This window comes from Stenella coeruleoalba (genome assembly GCF_951394435.1).
Source record: "Stenella coeruleoalba genome assembly, chromosome: 3".
In the NCBI taxonomy this organism is placed as follows: Eukaryota; Metazoa; Chordata; class Mammalia; order Artiodactyla; family Delphinidae; genus Stenella; species Stenella coeruleoalba.
In genome coordinates this window covers 9,730,185-9,750,562 of record NC_137148.1, presented here as the reverse complement: position 1 = coordinate 9,750,562, position 20,378 = coordinate 9,730,185, and the positions used below count along the sequence as shown (strand labels likewise).

General features: G+C 44.5%; 1 protein-coding gene across 1 annotated transcript in view; it reads left to right on the top strand.

Moving 5' to 3' along the window:
• CTNND2 (catenin delta 2) overlaps window positions 1–20,378 on the top strand; it is a 935,284-nt gene that overhangs the window by 513,657 nt on the left and 401,249 nt on the right. Inside the window, exons 6-7 of the mRNA XM_079915963.1 lie at window positions 2,093–2,265; window positions 15,754–16,333. Of these exons, the coding sequence (XP_079772089.1) occupies window positions 2,093–2,265; window positions 15,754–16,333 (753 nt within the window). The remainder of the gene's footprint in view (window positions 1–2,092; window positions 2,266–15,753; window positions 16,334–20,378) is intronic.

The following is a 20,378-nucleotide window of genomic DNA, read 5'->3' as shown; positions in this document are numbered from 1 at the left end:
TCAACTTTCATTGCCCTGGAGATGCATTATCGTGGAGGAGGGGACATGGCCAGTGCAAGCCATTGTGTCAGGGTGGACTGTCCTGAAAGAAATAGCCAAAGAAGTCTCAGAGGGAAGCTGCCCATTGGTAGGTAGAATGCTGACCACTAACCTTAAAGGCCCCCTCTTATTCTACCGTGACTCACTCCCCTCCATTGAGCAGTGACCTCCAGGAGGATAGGGACGAGGGGGAAAGCCCTTGGCTACAGTTCATCACTGTCGTCCCAGTACCTACCTCATTCTCCTCCATTTTGCAGTCAGTTCCCATCTGCCTCTGCCCCATCATTGGTCCTTCTTCCCTTCCAGAGGCTCTCCCACATCTCAGCCTGCCCATGGCCTGGGCATCAGAGACCACCCCTTGACTCCGTCTCCATGCCTGACAGCTTCAACAGCAGCAGTGGGGAAACTATGTTCTTGGCATCCAGAATGAAACTCTGAATGCACTCCCCATAGATGCGTTATATTCTGGTGATTAGCCCTATTATACCATTAGTATGGATTAAATGATTTTTTGCAAGCTATCGCAAACTTCACCATCTGGTATGTACTATTTTCTTGGGACTCTGTTTTCTAAATTGCAAGAAAAAGGATTACAACTGTACTTTTGTTATGCCCTTCATGATGAAATTGGGACTGGATGGAAATGGTTTTATTTCCTTGCTTGACTTTTTTTCCAGAAACTGTATAGATTCCGAAATACCAAGTCTTACCTATTTTAGCTAATTGACTTGTTATCCAATATCTCATGATGAAAAACTATTTTTGCATTTTTTACACGTTCCATCAGGGAATTAGAGGGAAGGGTAAGGTCTTGAAGGCAAAGATTATGTGAACCTATGCTTATTAAGAGAAGACATGTTATTTTCCCACAAAAACAAATGGCCCGTGTCATGTCAAATCTGAAGTCTCATTTGAAATTAAAAAAACATGTTCTGTCCTTAGAAAGAAAGAAGTAAGGAACTTGAAGTTTGTTTATACTTATTAGAAATTATACTATTGTCTAAAAAACAGCCAAAGAGGCAGGTTAAGGATGGGATAATGATTATACCATAATCCATGTGTATATAATTACCCTCCTTCAAAAAAGAAGTGACTTTGTATGATGGTTAAGATAACATGAGAAAACTTGTGATGTCACGTCCTCCCTCCCCCACCCAACTCACTCTATTTACCCCAGTCCCCTCTCAAACACACACAGTAAAAAATAGTAGTATACTTACACTCTTCTATACTTCTTTTCATTCCCGAAGTGAGTATGAAATTTGATTAAAGAAAATTTGCTTACAAAGGAAATGGGCAAACTGTGGCAAAGATCCCATCTAAAAAGAAAGTAAGAAAATAAACCACATTTTCTCATACAAAGTATGATCAAATAATGAGGCCAGGAACTCCTTTCTCCATCACTTGTATTACCAGCCATGTTAGCAGCACCGATTTAAACACTGTATCTCCTCTTTGTTCTCCTACTGTGCGTTGCTGTGATGGCAAAGATAACCAGCCATCAGAGATCATGTGAGATCAGGGTGAATCCTACATTGTATGGGAGCCATTAATATTTTACATACCGTCTACCCTTCAGGCATTAAGGTATTACATCACTATTTATACAATAGAATGTGTTACTGATTGGAAGGTTTTGAGTGTTTTAGCATCCTGATAATTAAGTAGGAGACATAATTATATTAATGCAATTAACACGTATCAAAAGGTAGACCTTTCAGTTATTTCAAATGTTTCCGATATTGTCTGGTATAAAAACAACTGCTTGATTAACTAATTTGTCTTGTTAGAAATGTCTTTTTGTAGGTCAGGATGAGATCATTTGAAAAAAAATCTACTCTTTGGAGAACTTTTAAACCACCAAAAGAAAAAAAAAAATCCCACTTAAGACCTGGAGTCGAATTATACGGTCATTTTAGTTCTCAGAATTCAAAGCATAGATGGCTGGAATCATGTGCGTGTTATAATTCTAGGCTACTCTTCAATAAATAATACATGTCATTTCTGCTTCACTGAAGCTGTCACTTACTGCTCTAAATGACTTTCAATGCAGGGCCCAGCCTGCTCTCCCAGAGTGCACTCCAGCTCAATTCCAAACCTGAAGGGTCCTTCCAGTATCCAGCCAGCTACCATAGCAACCAGACCTTGGCCCTGGGTGAGACAGCCCCGTCGCAGCTCCCTGCCCGCAGCGCACAAGCCCGAGGTGCAGGCCAGAGTTTCAGCCAGGTACGTGCGGGGATGGGGCCCTCTGCTGTGTTGGACTTTGGGCTCCAAGGAGCCAGGCAGGAAGCAGGGTTGTCAAATGGCTGTGGTGTCCCCTCCTGCCTTTTTTACGAGTGCTCTACAACTTTGGAGAGATGCCCTCTGTGCTGTGAGTGAAGGAAATGAATAATACAATATGATTATAGAGTAACTCGGAGTTATAAGCATATTTTCTGCAGGAATGTCTGTGAATTGCTCATGTTCTATCTGCTTTATATATACTTACCTATGTAAATATGCAAATGTGTGCCTGGTTCCTATTTCCGTGTTGATATGTGATGTAAATATGACATACATTCTGAGTTTGTAAGGGCACCTGGAACACATTTTCTCTCCATAAAAAAAAAAAAAAAGCGGGCTTCCCTGGTGGCGCAGTGGTTGAGAGTCCGCCTGCCGATGCAGGGGACGCGGGTTCGTGCCCCGGTCCGGGAGGATCCCACGTGCCGTGGAGTGGCTGGGCCCGTGAGCCATGGCTGCTGAGCCTGCGCGTCCGGAGCCTGTGCTCCACAACGGGAGAGGCCACAGCGGTGAGAGGCCCGCGTACCGCAAAAAAAAAAAGAAAAAAAAAAGCATGAAATTATTATTTGGGGTTAATCATACAAAGGAACACAGTATAAATGCATCAACACATATACAGAACTGTTCTGAAGATACTTGTGATTAGGGTAGGAATAGTTACACTTTGTCAAGTTTGATTTTGAAATGTGCCCTTAGTTGTTTCTTTAAGATATGTACTTGTTCTTATAGTTTCAATGTACACATTTATTAGCTGCAGTTAAAATCAGCTCTTGGTAAAAAGTGGCTACCAACCTCAATTTTTTTTTTCAAAAACATGTAAATGTTGTAATATGTGTGTGTGTGTGTGTGTGTGTGTGTGTGTGTGTGTGTGTGTACCATTTAATACTTCCGTTTTGATAATTTGGGGGTGCAGGCTATATTCAATCAGCCCTCCAGAATTAATCTATTGGAGGCCTATCTTGTTTTAAGCTATTTTATACTTATTTTCAGTATAAAAGGGCCCGAGACCTTTTAATCTCTGTGCATTCATTCCTGGAATGAAGAACCCACAACCCCAAAAGCACTACTTAAACTGAAGAGCTTAATTTCATCCTTTCTGCATTTATTGGACAGTGCCTCTAGGCCAGAAACCCTTCCCCAGGCCCACTACCCACCACAGGCTACTGTAACAACAAAACTCATCTCTGTCACCAATTTATGGTTATTAGGCATCCATATGTCTTTCCAACTAAACTAAAAGCTACCTCAGGGCCGGGCCATTTTCATCTTTTATCACTAGGCCCTAGCCATCCACATGGCCCCCAAGAAATGTCTGCAGACAGAGAGGAGTCAGTGAGAGTTAGAATGTCATCATGCATTCCCGGGTGGCGCAGTGGTTGAGAGTCCGCCTGCCAATGCAGGGGACACGGGTTCAAGCTCTGGTCCGGGAAGATCCCACATGCCGCGTAGCAGCTAAGCCCGTGCACCACAACTACTGAGCCTGCTGTCCAGAGCCCGCGAGCCACAACTACTGAGCCCGCATGCCACAACTACTGAGCCCGTGTGCCTAGAGCCCGTGCTCCGCAACAAGAGAAGCCACCGCAACGAGAAGCCCACGCACCACAACCAAGAGTAGCCCCAGCTCGGTGCAACTAGAGAAAGCCCACGTGCAGCAACAAAGACCCAACTCAGCCAAAAATAAATAAATAAATATATTTATTTTTTTTAAATGGCATCGTACGGTCACCATGAGATGCTTTTCATAGGTGATATGAACATAAATGAAGCATAAGCTGAAAAGTCTCAGCGCATTTCAACTATTAAAGTTAAATGATTGTCCCAGCTATCTATTAAAAACATGATTGTCTTTTTCAGGTAAAACCCTGATCCATCAGTGGCTTTGTAATTTTTACCTTCTTGTGATGCCAAGGTTATGTGGATAAAAGGGGATGGTAAATAAAACATCCCACTGAGATGGACCTGTCCCCCCATGGTGGTCTAGTGCATGACCTGGTTCAGAGGGTGCGCCCACTTTAGATGGAGAGCTGGAGGTGTATGGTGCTTGGGAAGGGAAGGACCTCGAAGTCACTGAGTCCAGGTCCACGCACACAGACTAACCCTGGAGTTGTGCTATTTCCCAGCTCCTGGATCACTGCTCTTTCAAAGCACTGGTCTGTTCTGCCTCCCTTACAGAAATGTTTTAGGACACAAGAGGGAATGTCTAAAAAAAAAGTGTTTTTTAATTAATTAGAAAAAATTATTTGATATACGTGCATTTATCATATATACAAAATAGTCCTTATTGTTTGCTTACGTAAGAACATTATATAATGTTTGAAATACTGAGTGATGTTATTAGCATAGCAAACGTTATTAGATTTTTTAATCTTATTTTGTTTTATTAAAAGATGAAATGGAAGCTATAGGATATTTTTTCTCTAGGTATAGTTTTTTTTTTTTCTCTCAAAAGTATCCCATTCTCGAAAGGAACTATTTTTCATCTTCCCATCTATACTGACTCTCTTTGACAGTGATACAGTGATCATGGTGGAATATATGTAATTTTGAATCCTTTGGAAGCAAGCAAGTGGATTACAGTCCTTTTTTTACCCTTCTATCTGTCCATACTTCTAGGTCCAAGGGGCCAGAAATATTCAGAAATAAGGAATATAGTATACTCAAATTAACCTATGAAAGGTATGAATTTAGCTTTTACCAGTTTTCTAGAACTTCTAAGACATGTAGCTAGTAAAACAATAAAGTTCTGCCTTTCTTTTATTTTTATCTTGAACTCATTTAATACTCATCCTTGGCTTTTTCTCATAAATATCTAAGACCCCTATAATTTGAGTTGAAAACATTAAGTCAAATGAAAAAAAAAATCAGATTTCCCCTAGCTGGGCATCATGGGAAATCGAACTATCAGTATCAAAACAAAAAAATCAGTTAATTATCAACTTGATTTGTGAGCGTCTTATAAGCTCAATGGACACATAGGACTAACTGTTAAATCAAAGCTTTCTTATTTATAAAATTTTATAAAATTAATCATTACCATGTATCGAGGCCTGGAAGTAATCTGTTTCACATACATCCTCTTACTTAATCCCCACAGCAGGGCTGTACTAACATTTACATTTTAAAGATGCAAAAACTAAAACTAAACCCATTTAGAGAAGTTGTACCATTTTAAGGCAGCAGTAGTAAGAATGGGGACAGATTCTTGAATGAATTGAAGTCTAATCCTTTCGAAAGAGTGTTTCGTAGGTTTCCTTTTCTATGTTGACTGTTTCAATTAAATATATCTACAGCTTGACCCTATTAAGAGCTCTATACGTGTGGACAAACAATATGGCGATTGATCTACTTCCATGTTGCTGGAGTTATTTCTGTCATCCGCCAGTCGCCATGGAATTGAAACAGTGAAAGCTCAAAGGACAGATTGGGCCTCACACTAAAAGTCTGCCTTAAAGTTTAATCAGGAAACTTGGTTGTAAAGATATCAAAGCTCTATATTTGAAGGCATCTATAAATGTGGATGTTCAAGGTGGTAACTTCAGTTTGAGCCAAAGGTTACCGGCCTACACTCATTTACCTGACAGGTGGGTGGTTGAAGTCTGAATATTCAAACCAGGGGGTTATTCTAATCCACTTCATTAGCGGGAGGGAGGCTGCCGGTGGATAGCGGAATCCTGTTTATTTTAGCAAAGTGGCGGATCTGGTACCGTGATTCTCTTTCAGCTTCAATATGCTGTAGTGTGAAAGGCGTGTTTTATTGTGACTTCAAAATCATGTCGGAGAAATGCTGAACTAGTAAATCAGTATTTTTACTCGGCATTTAGTGTTATAATACCCTTGAAAGCAGGGAGGCTACATCCCATTCCCGTAACATCTCCTTTCTTCAGATTATCCTAAGAATCCCTGTCTTCCAGGGGTTTTGCACAGCCCTGTGACACATTCTTTTCAGTATTCTGAATGGCTCATTCCTTCCAGGCTAGATTGATTTTTAGAATATCCTGTTGTCATAAAGTGCCAAAAGGACCAGTAAAGTTCAAAAAATGGCTCACAGATGCCAGACCAGGTTAATAAGGTCAATAATCTAGCTCATAGATCACGTCAGAATATAATTTCAAAGGAATATCACGTTCAAAGATTCTTTCAATTTTTAACAAACGCGAGTTTGTTCAACATAATAAATGTTTGTTGGGTGATCATCGCCAGGCTGTACTCCAGGCCCTGGTGCATAGCCTGCCTTGCCCTACCACGTCAGTCTGAAAGAACTGTGAGTCACAAAATTGCTATAAATTACTAAAATCCTTGAAAGTCGTTCTCTTCAGACTCTAAGATGAGTTCACGGGACTGGGCTGGAGGGGAGAGAGAGCGTAAGATCCTTCCCATCAGACCCCAAGGCCTTTCCAGAAAGTGACGTGAGCTGATTCAGTTACTCTTTGCTGCACCCCAGCGCTCTGCTCAGCCGCCCTGCAAGCTCCCCGTCCCAGCCTCTAAGGCTGTGTGTAGACTACCCCTCCGTCCCGCTCTTCCTCGTCTGAGTCAACCTTGGGCTTTGTGTGGCTCCTGTGAGGTGCCCCAATCAAAACAGAGCTGCTTTTCCAGTTGCATTTATAGATCTCTGGGCTATTCTTTTTTTTTTTTTTTTTTTTTTTTTTGCGGTACGCAGGCCTCTCACTGTTGTGGCCTCTCCCGTTGCGGAGCACAGGCTTCGGACGCGCAGGCTCAGCGGCCATGGCTCACGGGCCCAGCCGCTCCGCGGCATGTGGGATCTTCCCGGACCGGGGCACGAACCCGTGGCCCCTGCATCGGCAGGCAGACTGTCAACCACTGCGCCACCAGGGAGGCCCCTCTGGGCTATTCTTTAATGCCTTCAAGATGTTATGTGTGCTTATTGTATGCCATGAGCTATTATATGTGCTTGGGCTGGAGAAGTAAAGAGAACAGACATGATCCCTGTCCTTAAGGAACTTATATTCTAGTAGCAGCAATGGGAATTCAGAAAGTCAACACAGTGAATGAGTAAGTTGCATAGTTTGTTAGAAGGTGATGAATCCTATAAGGAAGGAAAGGATGCAGACTAGAATGAGAGGCCTCCAGAGTCCAGGATGGGGTGTGGCATATGGGACCTTTGCCCCAAGTTTGGGGCAAAGACACGAAGGAGAAGAGAGGGAAGCTGTGTGGCTGTCTGGGGGACAGCAAAGGCAGAGGCTCCTGGATGAGGTGAACTGGCATGTTGACAGGACAGCAAGGAGGCCCAGGTGGCCAGAGAGGGGAGCAGGAGTTTGTAAGTAGATGGGAAGCCAAGTTGGCCATCAGTTGATCATCATGATGACCTTGTCCTTTCCTGGAAGTGGAAACAGGAGGTGGCAGAGAATTTTGAGCAGAGGCACAACGTGGCCCGACTTATGTGTTGAAAGCATCATTTTGTCATCTCACATATAACATCCTATAGTTAGTTGCATGGAAGTCTATCTGTTCCTATCAGATAGCCTTGCTGCAAGAGAGGAAACCATACAAAATTAATGTCCATATCTTGAGTGACTGACCCAGGGTTCACCAAATATTCATCACGTTCCTCAAACCGCAGCCTTCTTGATGCTCATACTGCAAGGGCTGTGGATGGGTGCAGAAGCTGGGTCTTCTCCAGGTTTTGCCTGCTTCCACTCACATCCAATTTCCTGTGCATTATATGAAATGCCGAACATAAAACTTCTGGTCCAGAAGAGTCCCTCTAAAAATGTTGGTTTCTCCCCATGGCCAAACACAAAGTAGTCTTATCAAGTGTTTCCTTCCTCAAAGAAACAAAATAAGCAAGAAATAGGAAAGTATACACCTGTACACAGAATACTGGCAAAGAAGTACAGGGACCAAAAGATTTTAAAACCACTTTCATATCCAGCAGAACTGAAGTGAGCCTCATGTGCCTTCATGATCCTAGGAAATGCCTGCTTGCTGCAGGAAATTGAGAATTGTATGACAGTTTATTAAAATAAAGCTTGAACTGTGGTAGGTACACTAAAAAAGCGGTCAGCTTTTCGAGAAGCAACTTGCCATTTCTTTTGATCTGGCCCGTCTATTTAACGCTGCACTGCCTTTTATGTCTTAAAAGTTCTCATTTGTGCTATATTATAATTATAAATACACCATCTGCTCACTCCTGCCAGAGGCTGACGAGTTTGGAACATTGGTTATTGGTGCACTTTTACATCAGGTAGATGTGAAGGTCAAGGGGATGGAGAACTCTGGATGGTGGTGGGATGGACACAGAGACACCCAGGGCTCAAAGGAGGCAGCAGTCCCCCAATAAACGCCTGCTTCTTGATTACTGAATGCAAGAAGTTATACAGAGAGCTGGTGTGACATCACTCCAGTTTGCTGACTTAGGAAAGAAGTTGTTGCTGGTAGCACCTGTAAAGAGAAAAGTCACTAAAAAACTTGGAAACCACAAAATTGGTGAGATGTCTTTAGTGTAGAATGTATACACTATGCTGCATTTAGAGGAGAAATCATGTCATTTTGTATACGTTGTCTGGCATATCTGTGGGAAACTGGCAGCTTGTTTGTCTTTAAGGTAGGTTTCAGAAGATTACCTGTGGGAAATCCTTTCTCCATGCTCTGCTTTAAAATCTTATCCATTTTCTCTTTCTAGTAGAAATATATTTAATCTGGTTTCAATAACTGAAACATTTCTCGTTGTGGGGAGGGTGGGTACGTGTTTTACTATAACATTTCTTCTGAGTAAAGGTTTGGGGGTATTAAAGTTATACTACGTGAGCCCCTTGCTGAAGTAAAAGTCTTACAGAGTGTAGTTTTGCCAAGGCTCGTGTTTTTTTGGAAAGAGTTGCCATCAAAAAAATCTCTCCTAAAGATAAATTTCTATGACACGCATGTCATTGTTTTAGTTTTTTCTTCTCTATTTTCTTTCCACTTGGTAGACCATAGAAATGATCACGTGAAATACTTTTGAGAATATTTATTGATGATGACCCTAATCATACTTTTTATTAAAGGGATGTCAGAGGGAAGGAAAAACCAGTACCCAGCATGCAAAAGTCTGCACTACCCTGTTTATACTAGTGACTTAGGGGTCCTGGGCAATGGACCACTACCACCCCCTTCTCCTTCTGCCTGCCTGCCTGCAGTGACAGGGGTGATGTTGTTTGCAAGGTATTTCACTCTCTCTCTCTCTTTCTCTCTCTCTCTCTCCATCCCTCCCTCTTGATCGTCCATAATTTGTGGGCCCTCATGCAAAGAGAAAGCAATAAGGGTGGCCCCCATTATTATCTCAAACATTATAGCTCTTATTTAATTGAGATGTTCTCATCCGAGGAAGAAATTCTTTTCAAGTGTCTTCATTTTGCAATTACTTAAGTTTAATTTGCTCTGGGGACCACCTTTCAGTGTTAGTGTAACTTCCCCACCAGGTAAACCCAGCCTTCCTTTCCTCACTCCATCCCAGTGGTGATGCCTTCAGGGATGGTGTGTAAACTGTGCACAGAAGCTGTCTCTTCATTTTACGTTTCATGTGAGTTTTCACCCCAAGCAGCACTCCTCAAAGGAATTGCTAGACAAGGCACTTGATTTTATTTGGTTATTTCCAAAATCACATCTTTCTCACAGAACCAGGATTTTCTATCTTGGGAATTATTTAGAGAGTGGCCTTTCTTCTGAGGACAATTTCAGAAGAGAAGTTACTGAGATTTGGGGAGCCGTGATAGTAGTGTTCAAGCAAATTGATTTCATTCCAGAGAGTCAAGGGCACAAAACGTACTTTGGGGCTGTAGATTCAGGTTACTTGCATTGTACTCTATTACACGCACACTTCATATAATACCGAAATGAGACCTTGGCATTTTGGAGTTGGCGGTTTCTTCTCGTTTCCAAGTTGTGAGAGCAGATGGCTCTGTCCATCTTCCTGTGCAAGGCTAGAACCCTGTGCCAACTTCCCCTAGAAAGTTCAACACATTCTCAGACATTCTAATCAGCAGCGCGTAGCTGATATTACAAAATCATGTTACCAGATCGTTCTGGTTTCGCAATGGATTTCTTCAAAGATGTCATCTTAAAGCCATGTCCTCTTTTTTTTGTTTGTATTCAAAAGTTATTCAGGCTTCTTAACTCACTGAAAGAATGTTCTCTGGTCATCGCTGTTATGTTCTCACCACTTACTCCTATCTGTACTTGCATTCCTTCAAACAGCAGCCAGACTCCTTCCCACCAAATCTACTCTCCATTCCTGTGTTTGGGCTCTTCTGTGGCGCTGGCCCTGATGCCTCTGCCTTCCTTTGAAACGTACTCTCCAGCTCTGCCTCTGCGACACCGTTTGTGCCCAGGAGCACCATTCCTGGCGGTGACCTCAGTCCCTACAACCAGGATGACCTACAAAAGGGAGAAGTCGTGAGATGAGTGATGCCAGGAAAATGAAAAGTGATGAACACAGTCTGCTGGGGGAGCAGACTGCTGATCCCAAGTCATTAGGCTCCCATCTGGGAGGCCACAAAACACAGGCTCCAGCTTCCCATTCCTGACATTGCTGGCCCGGCTGCCCAGCATTCTGGGCAGATATTCCTCCTGACCCGGAGTTAGGGGCCTCGCTGACAATTCCAGGAAACTTGGCAGGTCTAAATGCATCTCCACAAGGACTGCTTGTAAATCATGGGTCTGCTCTATAAAACGTGGTTGTGCTGGTGACAGTGCTAACTCATGATCCAAAGTCACGATTCCTTAGAGAGTTCAGGCTGTCAAGTCCCTTGTTAACTGGCTGTAAGCATTGGGTTTTTGTTTTGGTCTTTTGAGCTGCCAAATCGAGAGTGAGGCTTAAATAAGTTTCCAAGTTTGAAGAATTTTTCCCCCTTGTCACCCTTATGCTGTCTCTACCCTCTTTACAGAAGATACAACCTGAAAAGGTCAGGAAACAGCTATGCTGAGTATTCAGGCCTAATGCCATGTTCTGGTCCAAGAGAGCCATATTTTGGGGGTTGGAATTTCCCAATAAAAAAACAAAACAAGCAATGTAATTGTGAGCCAGATATTATTCTGTAACGACAAAAATATAGCAATTTTAGATCTCCAAAATAATGTCAAGATAATGTGCCCCAGACTCTGCCTACTGGAAACTCTTTAATCAGAGCATCTACTTAACAGTTTTCTGCTTCCTTGTCAATTGCACATAGATGGGTTCCCCACTTTGGAGGGGTGGCAAAGACATTTAAAGTAGTCCTTTGGTTTGAGACTGATTCGGAGAGCTGGGAATGACAGACCCAGTAGGAATTGTCCTGGTCAGTAGCCTGTACTGTGTGATCCAGGACAGTATTGGGGCACCATCTTATCCAAATGTTTCCAAAAAATCTTGTATCATCATTTATCTCTTATTTATCATTATCAGTCAAAAAATGTTCAATGCTCATCACTTGTACACACACATTTCCAAATAGTAGGATGTAATAGTCATTAGTTTAAGAAAAAGTTAAGTTTTAGAACTTTAACATTGGATTTACAGTTTTATTTATAGTTCTAACATATGTTTAAGGTAGAATTGAGCTTCCATGACAGTAAAGTAGATGAAATTCTATGTGTGTTGAAATGTGCTTATATTATCTTTAATCCAATGACCTAGGTCATAATAAACCATCCTATGAATCAGGCAGCTGTCTTGAAATGTATCCTTAAGAGTTGCTAAATGAAATTACATAATGGAACAAAACATAAACACAAGAGTGGAGATAAGCTCCCAAAAGATTACTCTTTGTTCAATTGATGCTAAAAATAATTTTTTCTGTTTAGCCAAGGACCAATCTTAGGTACTTATTATTCTGTAGACTATTGGAATGGAGTATAATACCCCCAGGTTATTTATTAAAAACTGCAGAAGGGCTTACCTAACTGTGCAATCCAGGAAGGTAGCCACTAGATACATTTGACAGTTTAAATTCAAATTAATTCAAATTAAATGTGTGTTAAAATCAGTGCATGTGTCTAGGGCCCATGTGTCTAATGGCTACCATATTGGACAGTACAGATATAGAACATTTCCAACATAGACAATACCCATCTTAAAATGCATATACAGTTTTATTGTTTATGTTTTTCTTTTTTACTTGTAGAAAAGTTACTGGCAACATTTCACCAAGATCCTACCATATTTTAAAAGGTTTTTGAATTGGTTGCTATAGCCTGTCAAAATACCTGGAAATAGTTTGGCGGTTCTCAAAACTTTTATAGATTTGGGGGCCATTTAAGAATCCTTATGAATAATATTTAGCAGAGTTAGCACTTCTCCAGTTGGAAGTTCCAGCATATTAAAGGGAAAATAAATTATTTGCAAAATTTATTCTAGGTTTCCCTAGGATCCATGTTATTCTAATACTTAAAGACTAGAATACTACATGATGTTGTTTTAATTTATATTAGGGTACTTTAGTATTTATTTTATTGAAAACTATGCTACTAGGGAATAGGATCTTTGAGGTCACATAGGGTTATTAATATTATATATCCAAGACATACCAAAAAGTATTTGTCCTGTTGTCAGCAGGGAACTCTCCTTAGACCCTCTGGGGTTCTTTCTCCTCCTCATGTGCCTGTGGGAAAGATTTCCAGAAATTCCTGTTGGAGGCTTTTCTGTCACTTGACAGCTGGGTTCTGCACAGTGGAATGTTGCTCAGGCCCCAGGAGAGCTTCCAAAGAAAAGTGAAGAAAGACAGTCCCTATCTGCACCTTAGCAGTAGTTCTCAGACCAGCAGCATCTTCCGGGAGATTGTTAGCCATGCAGACCCTCAGGCCCACTTCAGAGCCCTGAATCAGAATCTCTTCTAGATCAGAGGCTTGCAAACTTTAAACAAGCATCATCATCACCTTGAGAACATGATAAAACACAGATCCCTGGGCCCCTCCCCCAGAGTTCCCCACTCGGTAAATGTGGGGTGATGCTGTTGCTACTTCTAATGCTGGCTGATGGAACGGGGACCACACTTGGAAAACCACTGCTCTAGGGATGACTTGTTCTTATATTCGATTGTACATTAGAATCACCTGGTGAGCGTCCCCAAAGCCTGATGTTTGGGTCCCCCCTCCAGAGATCCTGAATTAAATGGCTAGTGGATACAGCCTGGGTACTGAGATTTTTTTCAAAAGTTCCCCGGGCAATTATAACATGCAGCCATGTTTGAGAAGCCCAGGCTATGCATTTCATGCTCAGAACTTCTACTGGGAGGGAAGCACAATTAGATGTAAGCAGCTCCCCACCCCCATGACTCTGGATGATATTAGACAATATCTCTGGGGTCCAGGTGAGTGCACCAGCTCTGCAGAGCTTCTCCACCATGGAAACCCTCATGCCAAAGCCTCGGGACCAGTTTTATTAACCATTCCTTCACTAATTCCACAAACATTCGTGGTATCTCTGCTATGAATCCTTCTTGTTCTCGTTGCTGGAGGCGCATTACTGAACAAAATCATGGAGCTTACATTTTACTTCCACTCCTACTGTTGGACTCAAAATAATTGCTTTGTGATGCTAAAGAAAAACCAGAACTGGATAGTAGTTAAAGTGGTAAATACCGTTTCGATTCAGAAAAGAATTTTTAAGTATTGCACTAGGGGAAGAGAGATCTCAGTATAGAACTGGGCTCAATTTTGAAAACAACAAGGAAAAGGAGGAATGTTTAGCCAAGGAGTAGCTTGGAGGTCAGTGGGTGGAAAATCACTAAGAGGAAATGTCAGGGCTTGGGGGGAGATTCTGGCTAAACAGACCTAACAGGATTCTTGCTGAAGACAGGCCAGAGTGCTGCGACATTGCCTGGGAGATGGTGGAGAATGAGGAACTGGAACAGGTATGGAGGGTGACCAGACACTGAGAGTGGAGGATTCTTGCTAAAACTGGGCAGTGCAGAGCCATGTTGAGAAGGGAGTTCAGAGGAGCCTGACTAGAGTTTGGTCAAGGAGAGAAACTTTGTCAGTGGATTGATGAATACATACATATACACACCCACGTATGCAAATACGTGAAATATATACATCATATATGAATAAATACACACACACACACACATACATCTCCCACAGAATGTCTTTCAACAGACTCTCTTCCTATCTAGGATACTCTTAATAGAGGATTTTGATATTGGTCCACTAACTCCCTCAGATCTTCACATGAATCTGACATCCAGATAAAATTTGGAACGCTGTGTGTGCGATGGTCTGTTTTTTGCCAATTGCAGTTCCAAAGCGAGTGGAGAGGCAACATTGAAACTCTTAATGTAGAGCATCTGTTCCGGTCTCTCTCTCTCCCCCTTCCCTCCATCTCACCCGCATCCTCCTCCCTACCTAATTCCCACCCCTAATTTCAGAACCTGCTCTCCCCAGTTTCTCTTTTTCTGTGTACAGTCCTACCCCCTTTTCACACCAGCCTGCTCTCAAAAAACTTTTCTGCTCCTCCGGGAAAGCCTGGAAGATCCCAGAGCTCCTGCCCAGAAGTGGTTGACAATGTAGTGTTTTCATTCGAATGCAAATTTATCTCTGGATCAGATTCAAGGAAAGTGCTTTCCCCTCCAACTGTCTCTCCAGCTCCACCCCAGCCCTTGTTGTCTTTTGTGTTCTTGAAAATAGACCAGAGGCAACTGGCTTTCAATTTGAAGACACAGCTGCAGGGGGCTCTTAAAAGCGAGCTGGAGAGAGAGAGAGAGAGAGATGCTGAAAGATTTGGAGCCCAGCGTTAAAATCTAGAAAAGGGAGGGTTTTTTAGTCTTTTCATTTACAACTGCTCTGCTTCCTCTGGAAATGCTTTTTCTTTTAAAGCCTGAAAGCCCAAGCATATTTATTCCGACTTCATATTTTCCCCTCCTTTTAACTTATCCACAAAGAAGAACCAACGGGAAAATGGCAACAGAATAAACTCCACGAAGTATGCTTATTTCTTACGTTCTCCAGATAAGTAGGCAACTTGGCCAATTTCAGAGGTAGAAACTGTATCCAATGAAATGCCCGTGCGAGTGGGGGGCGGGATGGGGAGGAAAGGCTGGACGCCTGAATTTCTCGTTAAAACTAACAGATCGGGACTGCCTGCAGGTAGATCCCGATGGCCCCGCTGGCTGGCCTTTTCAGAGCGTTCGGAGACAATTGCGATGCCTCTGCTCTTCCAGAAACCTCTGAGATTTGTGAGCAGCATACGTGTCCCACTTGTCAGACGGGATCCCCATCCCCTGGTCAGCCGCCCTTTGCTCTCCGGTTTTTGTTTGTTTGTTTGTTTGTTCTTTCGGTCGGACAGGAGCCGCTCCCAAGCGGCCGGAGGGGCGCGTGCGTCTCCACACCCCGCGCGGTTCTGCTTCTCGGGGGCCCCGGCGCGCTCGCGCCGCCCCGGGTCGCCGGGGCCGGGCGGCGCGCGCGGGGGGTTCCCTCTGCTTGCCGCTGGCTAAGAGCGCGTGTTCTCTGCTCTCCCGCGCACAGGGCACCACGAGCCGCGCGGGGCACCTGGCGGGGCCCGAGCCCGCGCCGCCGCCGCCGCCGCCGCCGCCGCCGCTGCGGGAGCCGTTCGCGCCCAGCCTGGGCAGCGCCTTCCACCTGCCCGACGCGCCGCCCGCCGCTGCCGCCGCCGCCGCCGCGCTCTACTACTCGAGCTCCACGCTGCCCGCGCCCCCGCGCGGGGGCTCCCCGCTGGCCGCGCCCCAGGGCGGCTCGCCCACCAAGCTGCAGCGCGGAGGCTCGGCCCCCGAGGGCGCCTCCTACGCCGCGCCGCGCGGCTCCTCGCCCAAGCAGTCGCCCAGCCGCCTGGCCAAGTCCTACAGCACCAGCTCGCCCATCAACATCGTCGTGTCCTCGGCCGGCCTGTCCCCGATCCGCGTGACCTCGCCCCCCACCGTGCAGTCCACCCTCTCCTCCTCGCCCATCCACCAGCTGAGCTCCACCATCGGCACGTACGCCACCCTGTCGCCCACCAAGCGTCTGGTCCACGCGTCCGAGCCGTACGGCAAGCACACGCAGGAGCTGTATGCCACGGCCACCCTCCAGAGGCCGGGCAGCCTGGCAGGTAAAGGGCTCGCCGCCCGCCTCCCGCGGCTCGGCCCCGGGGGCGCCTGGGCGCGTGCTGGGGCCCCGGACATGAGGCAGGCAGGCGGCTGGGCTGGAGCCAACTCAGGCTGGGCGTGTCCGTGGGCAGGTTTTCAGCATCCGCTGAAGGAAGGGAAGGCCAGGGTGTCCCTAGGTAGGCTGTGGTAGCATCTGAACTCAAAGCTATCGGTTGCTTCTGTTTGGAAGTAATGCAGTCTCCCAAACTCTTAGTGCTCTCTCTCTCTCTCTCACTCTCTCTGTCTCTGTGTGTCTCTCTCTCTCCCTCTCCCTCTGTCCCCCTCTCCCCTTCTCCCTCTCCCTCTCTCTCCCTCCCATCCCCTGCCAATCTGAAGACGAAGATATCCATCCTTAAAGTCAAGTTTAATAAAGAATCACATAGGGCTTCCCTGGTGGCTCAGTGGCTGAGAGTCCGCCTGCCGATGCAGGGGACATGGGTTCGTGCCCCGGTCCGGGAAGATCCCACATGCCGCGGAGCGGCTGGGCCCGTGAGCCATGGCCGCTGAGCCTGCGCGTCCGGAGCCTGTGCTCTGCAGCGGGAGAGGCCACAACAGTGAGAGGCCCAAGTACCGCAAAAAAAATAAATAAATAAAAGAATCACATAGACCTGTTGATCGTATCCAGAAAAAGAGTGTAGAGAATAAAAATAACACTTTCTGTGATCACCCAGGTAGTTATCTACATTCAGTTGTAGAAAAAAGTAAGGAGTTTTCCCAAAGCAGACATTCACCTTACAAAGATTTCAGTAGTAATGAAAAGTTAACCCATGATTAATTGCCTTGAATTTTTACTACTTTGTGATGGCTCGAATTTATTATATTTTGTCTAAGTTTAGTCACTGGGAAAAGGAAAGGACACTCCCATACCTGTCATTGAAATTACATAGATTCCAGCAATGGGGAAAAAGTAACCAGTGATGAAGTCCCTTGAGTTTGTTGCCTGCTTATTAAAGGGACGGGGGAGCTGGGCTGGACTGGGTTTTCGGGATGAAGCCTGCTTTTCTCTGCCAGTTCGGAGGAGGTGGCACTTCTGTGGTCGTTATGCCCATCAAAAACCAGGCTGAACTGGCGAGTGTCTGCTGGTAGCACCATATGTTCAGCTTAAACAAGACACTATGATTGAACGACTAAAGTTTTGTCTCCTAAAACATCTGACAACTAACCCGGATTTACCGTCTTTTTTTTTTTCCTCTTTTGAAGGTATTTGGTAATTGTGTCACTCTAGTAACATGCTGCACTCATATGTTTCCCTTCTTGACATAAATGGATGACTGTGAAGATAAATAAGATTAAATAAAAGGAACTTGGAAGCATGCGAGAGGCATGTCCAAGGGCCTTTTCAATTCAACACAGTAATTGCTGGCGTGGACTGGCCTGGCGTAGCAGGATGCAGGCTGCAATTCCGCTGCCCCTGAAATCTGCTAAGAATGCTTATTCTCTCACTCACTCCTTCTCTCTCTGTAATAGAATTTTGGAAGTGACACTGATGCCAACCTAGTGCCAGTATCCAAATACCTAGTATGTAGGGACTCAGGAGTGGCAATCTAGTTGGAAGACAGGGCTAGGGAGACCTGTATGGAATCTTCTTTTATATAAGTTTGGAAACTTTGTTTTAGAAGTGTGTAAAATAAGTTACTAGATCGTGGCAAGGAGTGGGAACCTGGGGGAGCTTGTGGGAGACTCAAGCCCCAGGACCCACTTCCCAGCCACCAGAGAGAAGAGGCAGCTCAGCCCCAGAGAGGCCCAGGTGACTTGCTAAAGGCCATTTCATCCCCTGCACAGACCTGGGGAAAGAAACCAGGAGTCTTAGCTTGCAGCTCTTTATCTCAGTGATCATACTTGCTAAACTTGGGCATATTCCACTCTATCATTTTAGTAAAAATAGGGAGTGTGGGTCTGGTGGCGGGGGGACGTGAATGGGGCGGGGAGAGAGCCTGACAGCTCCTTATGTCACTGAATGTAGGAAGAAGCTTTAAAAGCAAATGTGTCGTGAAGATCGCTTATACTCTAATATCTGGAGTGAATGTTTCTGAGGATATGATGCGTGTGTGTGTGTGTGTGTGTGTGTGTGTGTGTGTCTGTGTCTGTTTGTGGGTAGGAAGGCTTTGGCCAGAATTCAGAGAACTTCAGTTGTTCAACACAATCCCATGTGCCTTCACTTCCCTCCTCATTTCCATCCATTCCTCAAATTCTCTGACACGATTTCATTTTTGCTCCCTGGTGGGAAAAGAATTCGTTGTGCCATTGAAGATTCTTGATTTATGAGCTACAGCGAGCACTTTTCATGTTTGAATTACTTTGTTTCAAATGCATACTTTTAAATATTCATTTAAAGGTTTTTTCATGCAAATTGCTGCTGGTGGGTTTTTGAGTTCCAAATTATTCTATAACTCTGCATAAATACTTGGGTTGCATAAGATCCTTGGCCCTATTTAGAATTTAGCAAACTACGGCCCAGGAAAGGTGTGGGGACCGAGTCTAACCTTTGTGAGAGATCAGGAATCTTGGAGCTTTTGGCCTCCGTACCTAAATCTGTATGCTTGGTACCGTTCCAGGCATCGTAAAGTTTGGAGCCACCTGGTTTGCTCACTGAAAGCACAAAGTCAAGACTGAAAAATAGCGTTTGCGTTTTCAGGATTGTGATTTTGGAGGTTTGTCACTGATAGCCAGGAAGTGTGAATACAGGGTAGACAGTGACTTACACTGTTGGGTGCATTCATTCCTTTAATTATTTATTAAGCATCTCTTAGGTACTGGCACTGGTTTAGACCCTAGGGATACAGAATTCATCAATATCAACCAAAATCCCTGGCCTCATTTCAGCTGGAGAAGACAGAAAAGTCACAGGAATTCTTAGCAGAGTGGCGAGGGAAAGCTCCACTTAGAAGGTAACTTTTGAGTCAATTATGAAGGCAGTGAGGGTGCTGGCCGTATTAATATCCAGCGGAATGGTGTTCTGACCAGAAGGAGCAGCAGTCTCAAAGGCTGGTAAATGGAGGCGTGTCTGATGTGATTGCAGAAGAGCAAGAAGACCAGTGAGGGTGCATCAGAGAAAAGGGGGCAAAGAAATGACACAAGGTCAGCAAAGTGACTAGCAACGTGGGGCTGGAAGGCCTCATATCATCAGTCTTGATGAAGATTTCAGGATGCTGGCTGTGCCCCTCCCCGGGAGCTGTTGTGCATCTGTGCAGAGGAGCGACACAATGTGGCTTAGTCTGTAACAGAATACGCTGTAGGGGATCAAGGGCAAGAGCAAGAATACAGGTTGGGAGGTAATTACAGTAAAATGTAAGCAAGAGACAGTGATGGCTTGGGCCGGCATGGTAGCATTGGAGGTTATGAAAAAGTGGTTTAATTCTGGATATGTATATATGGTAGAGCTGACCGGATTGTCTCATGGACTAGGTGATGACAGTAAGAGAAAGAGGACTCAAGGATGCCACCGACTCAACAACCAGTAGAACGGAGTCACCATTGACTGAGATGGGGCAGGATACAGAGGGATCTGGTTGGTTTGGGGGCAGTGCTGGTGTATATCAAGATCATGGATTTGGACGTGTGATATCTGTCTATCAAAAGGTACATGTGAAGTAGACTGTTGGATACACAAGTTGGAGTTCAGGGGAGAAGCCCAGGCTGGAGATAAAAATTAGGTAGTCATCAGCAAGTAGACGGTATTTGAAACCATGAGTCTTAGAAGATACTACATAGGAAGTAAGTTTAGAGAGAAGAGGTCCAAAGACTGAGCCCAGATGCCTCCCACCAATGTAGAGGTCTAGGAGCTGAGCGGGAACCCAGACAAAAGAAAGATAAGCCAGAAGTGTAGGTCAGTGTCATTTCTTAGAAGCCAAGAGAATAGCATGTCTCATGTAGTTTCTAACAAAAACTTAATGAGGTAGGTGTGATTCTTACCCCCATTCTGCAGATTCGAAAACTGAGGCTTATTATCAATGATAAGTCTCTTGCCCAAAGTTATCGATACTTTGGCTGGAAATGACAGGGATGCGA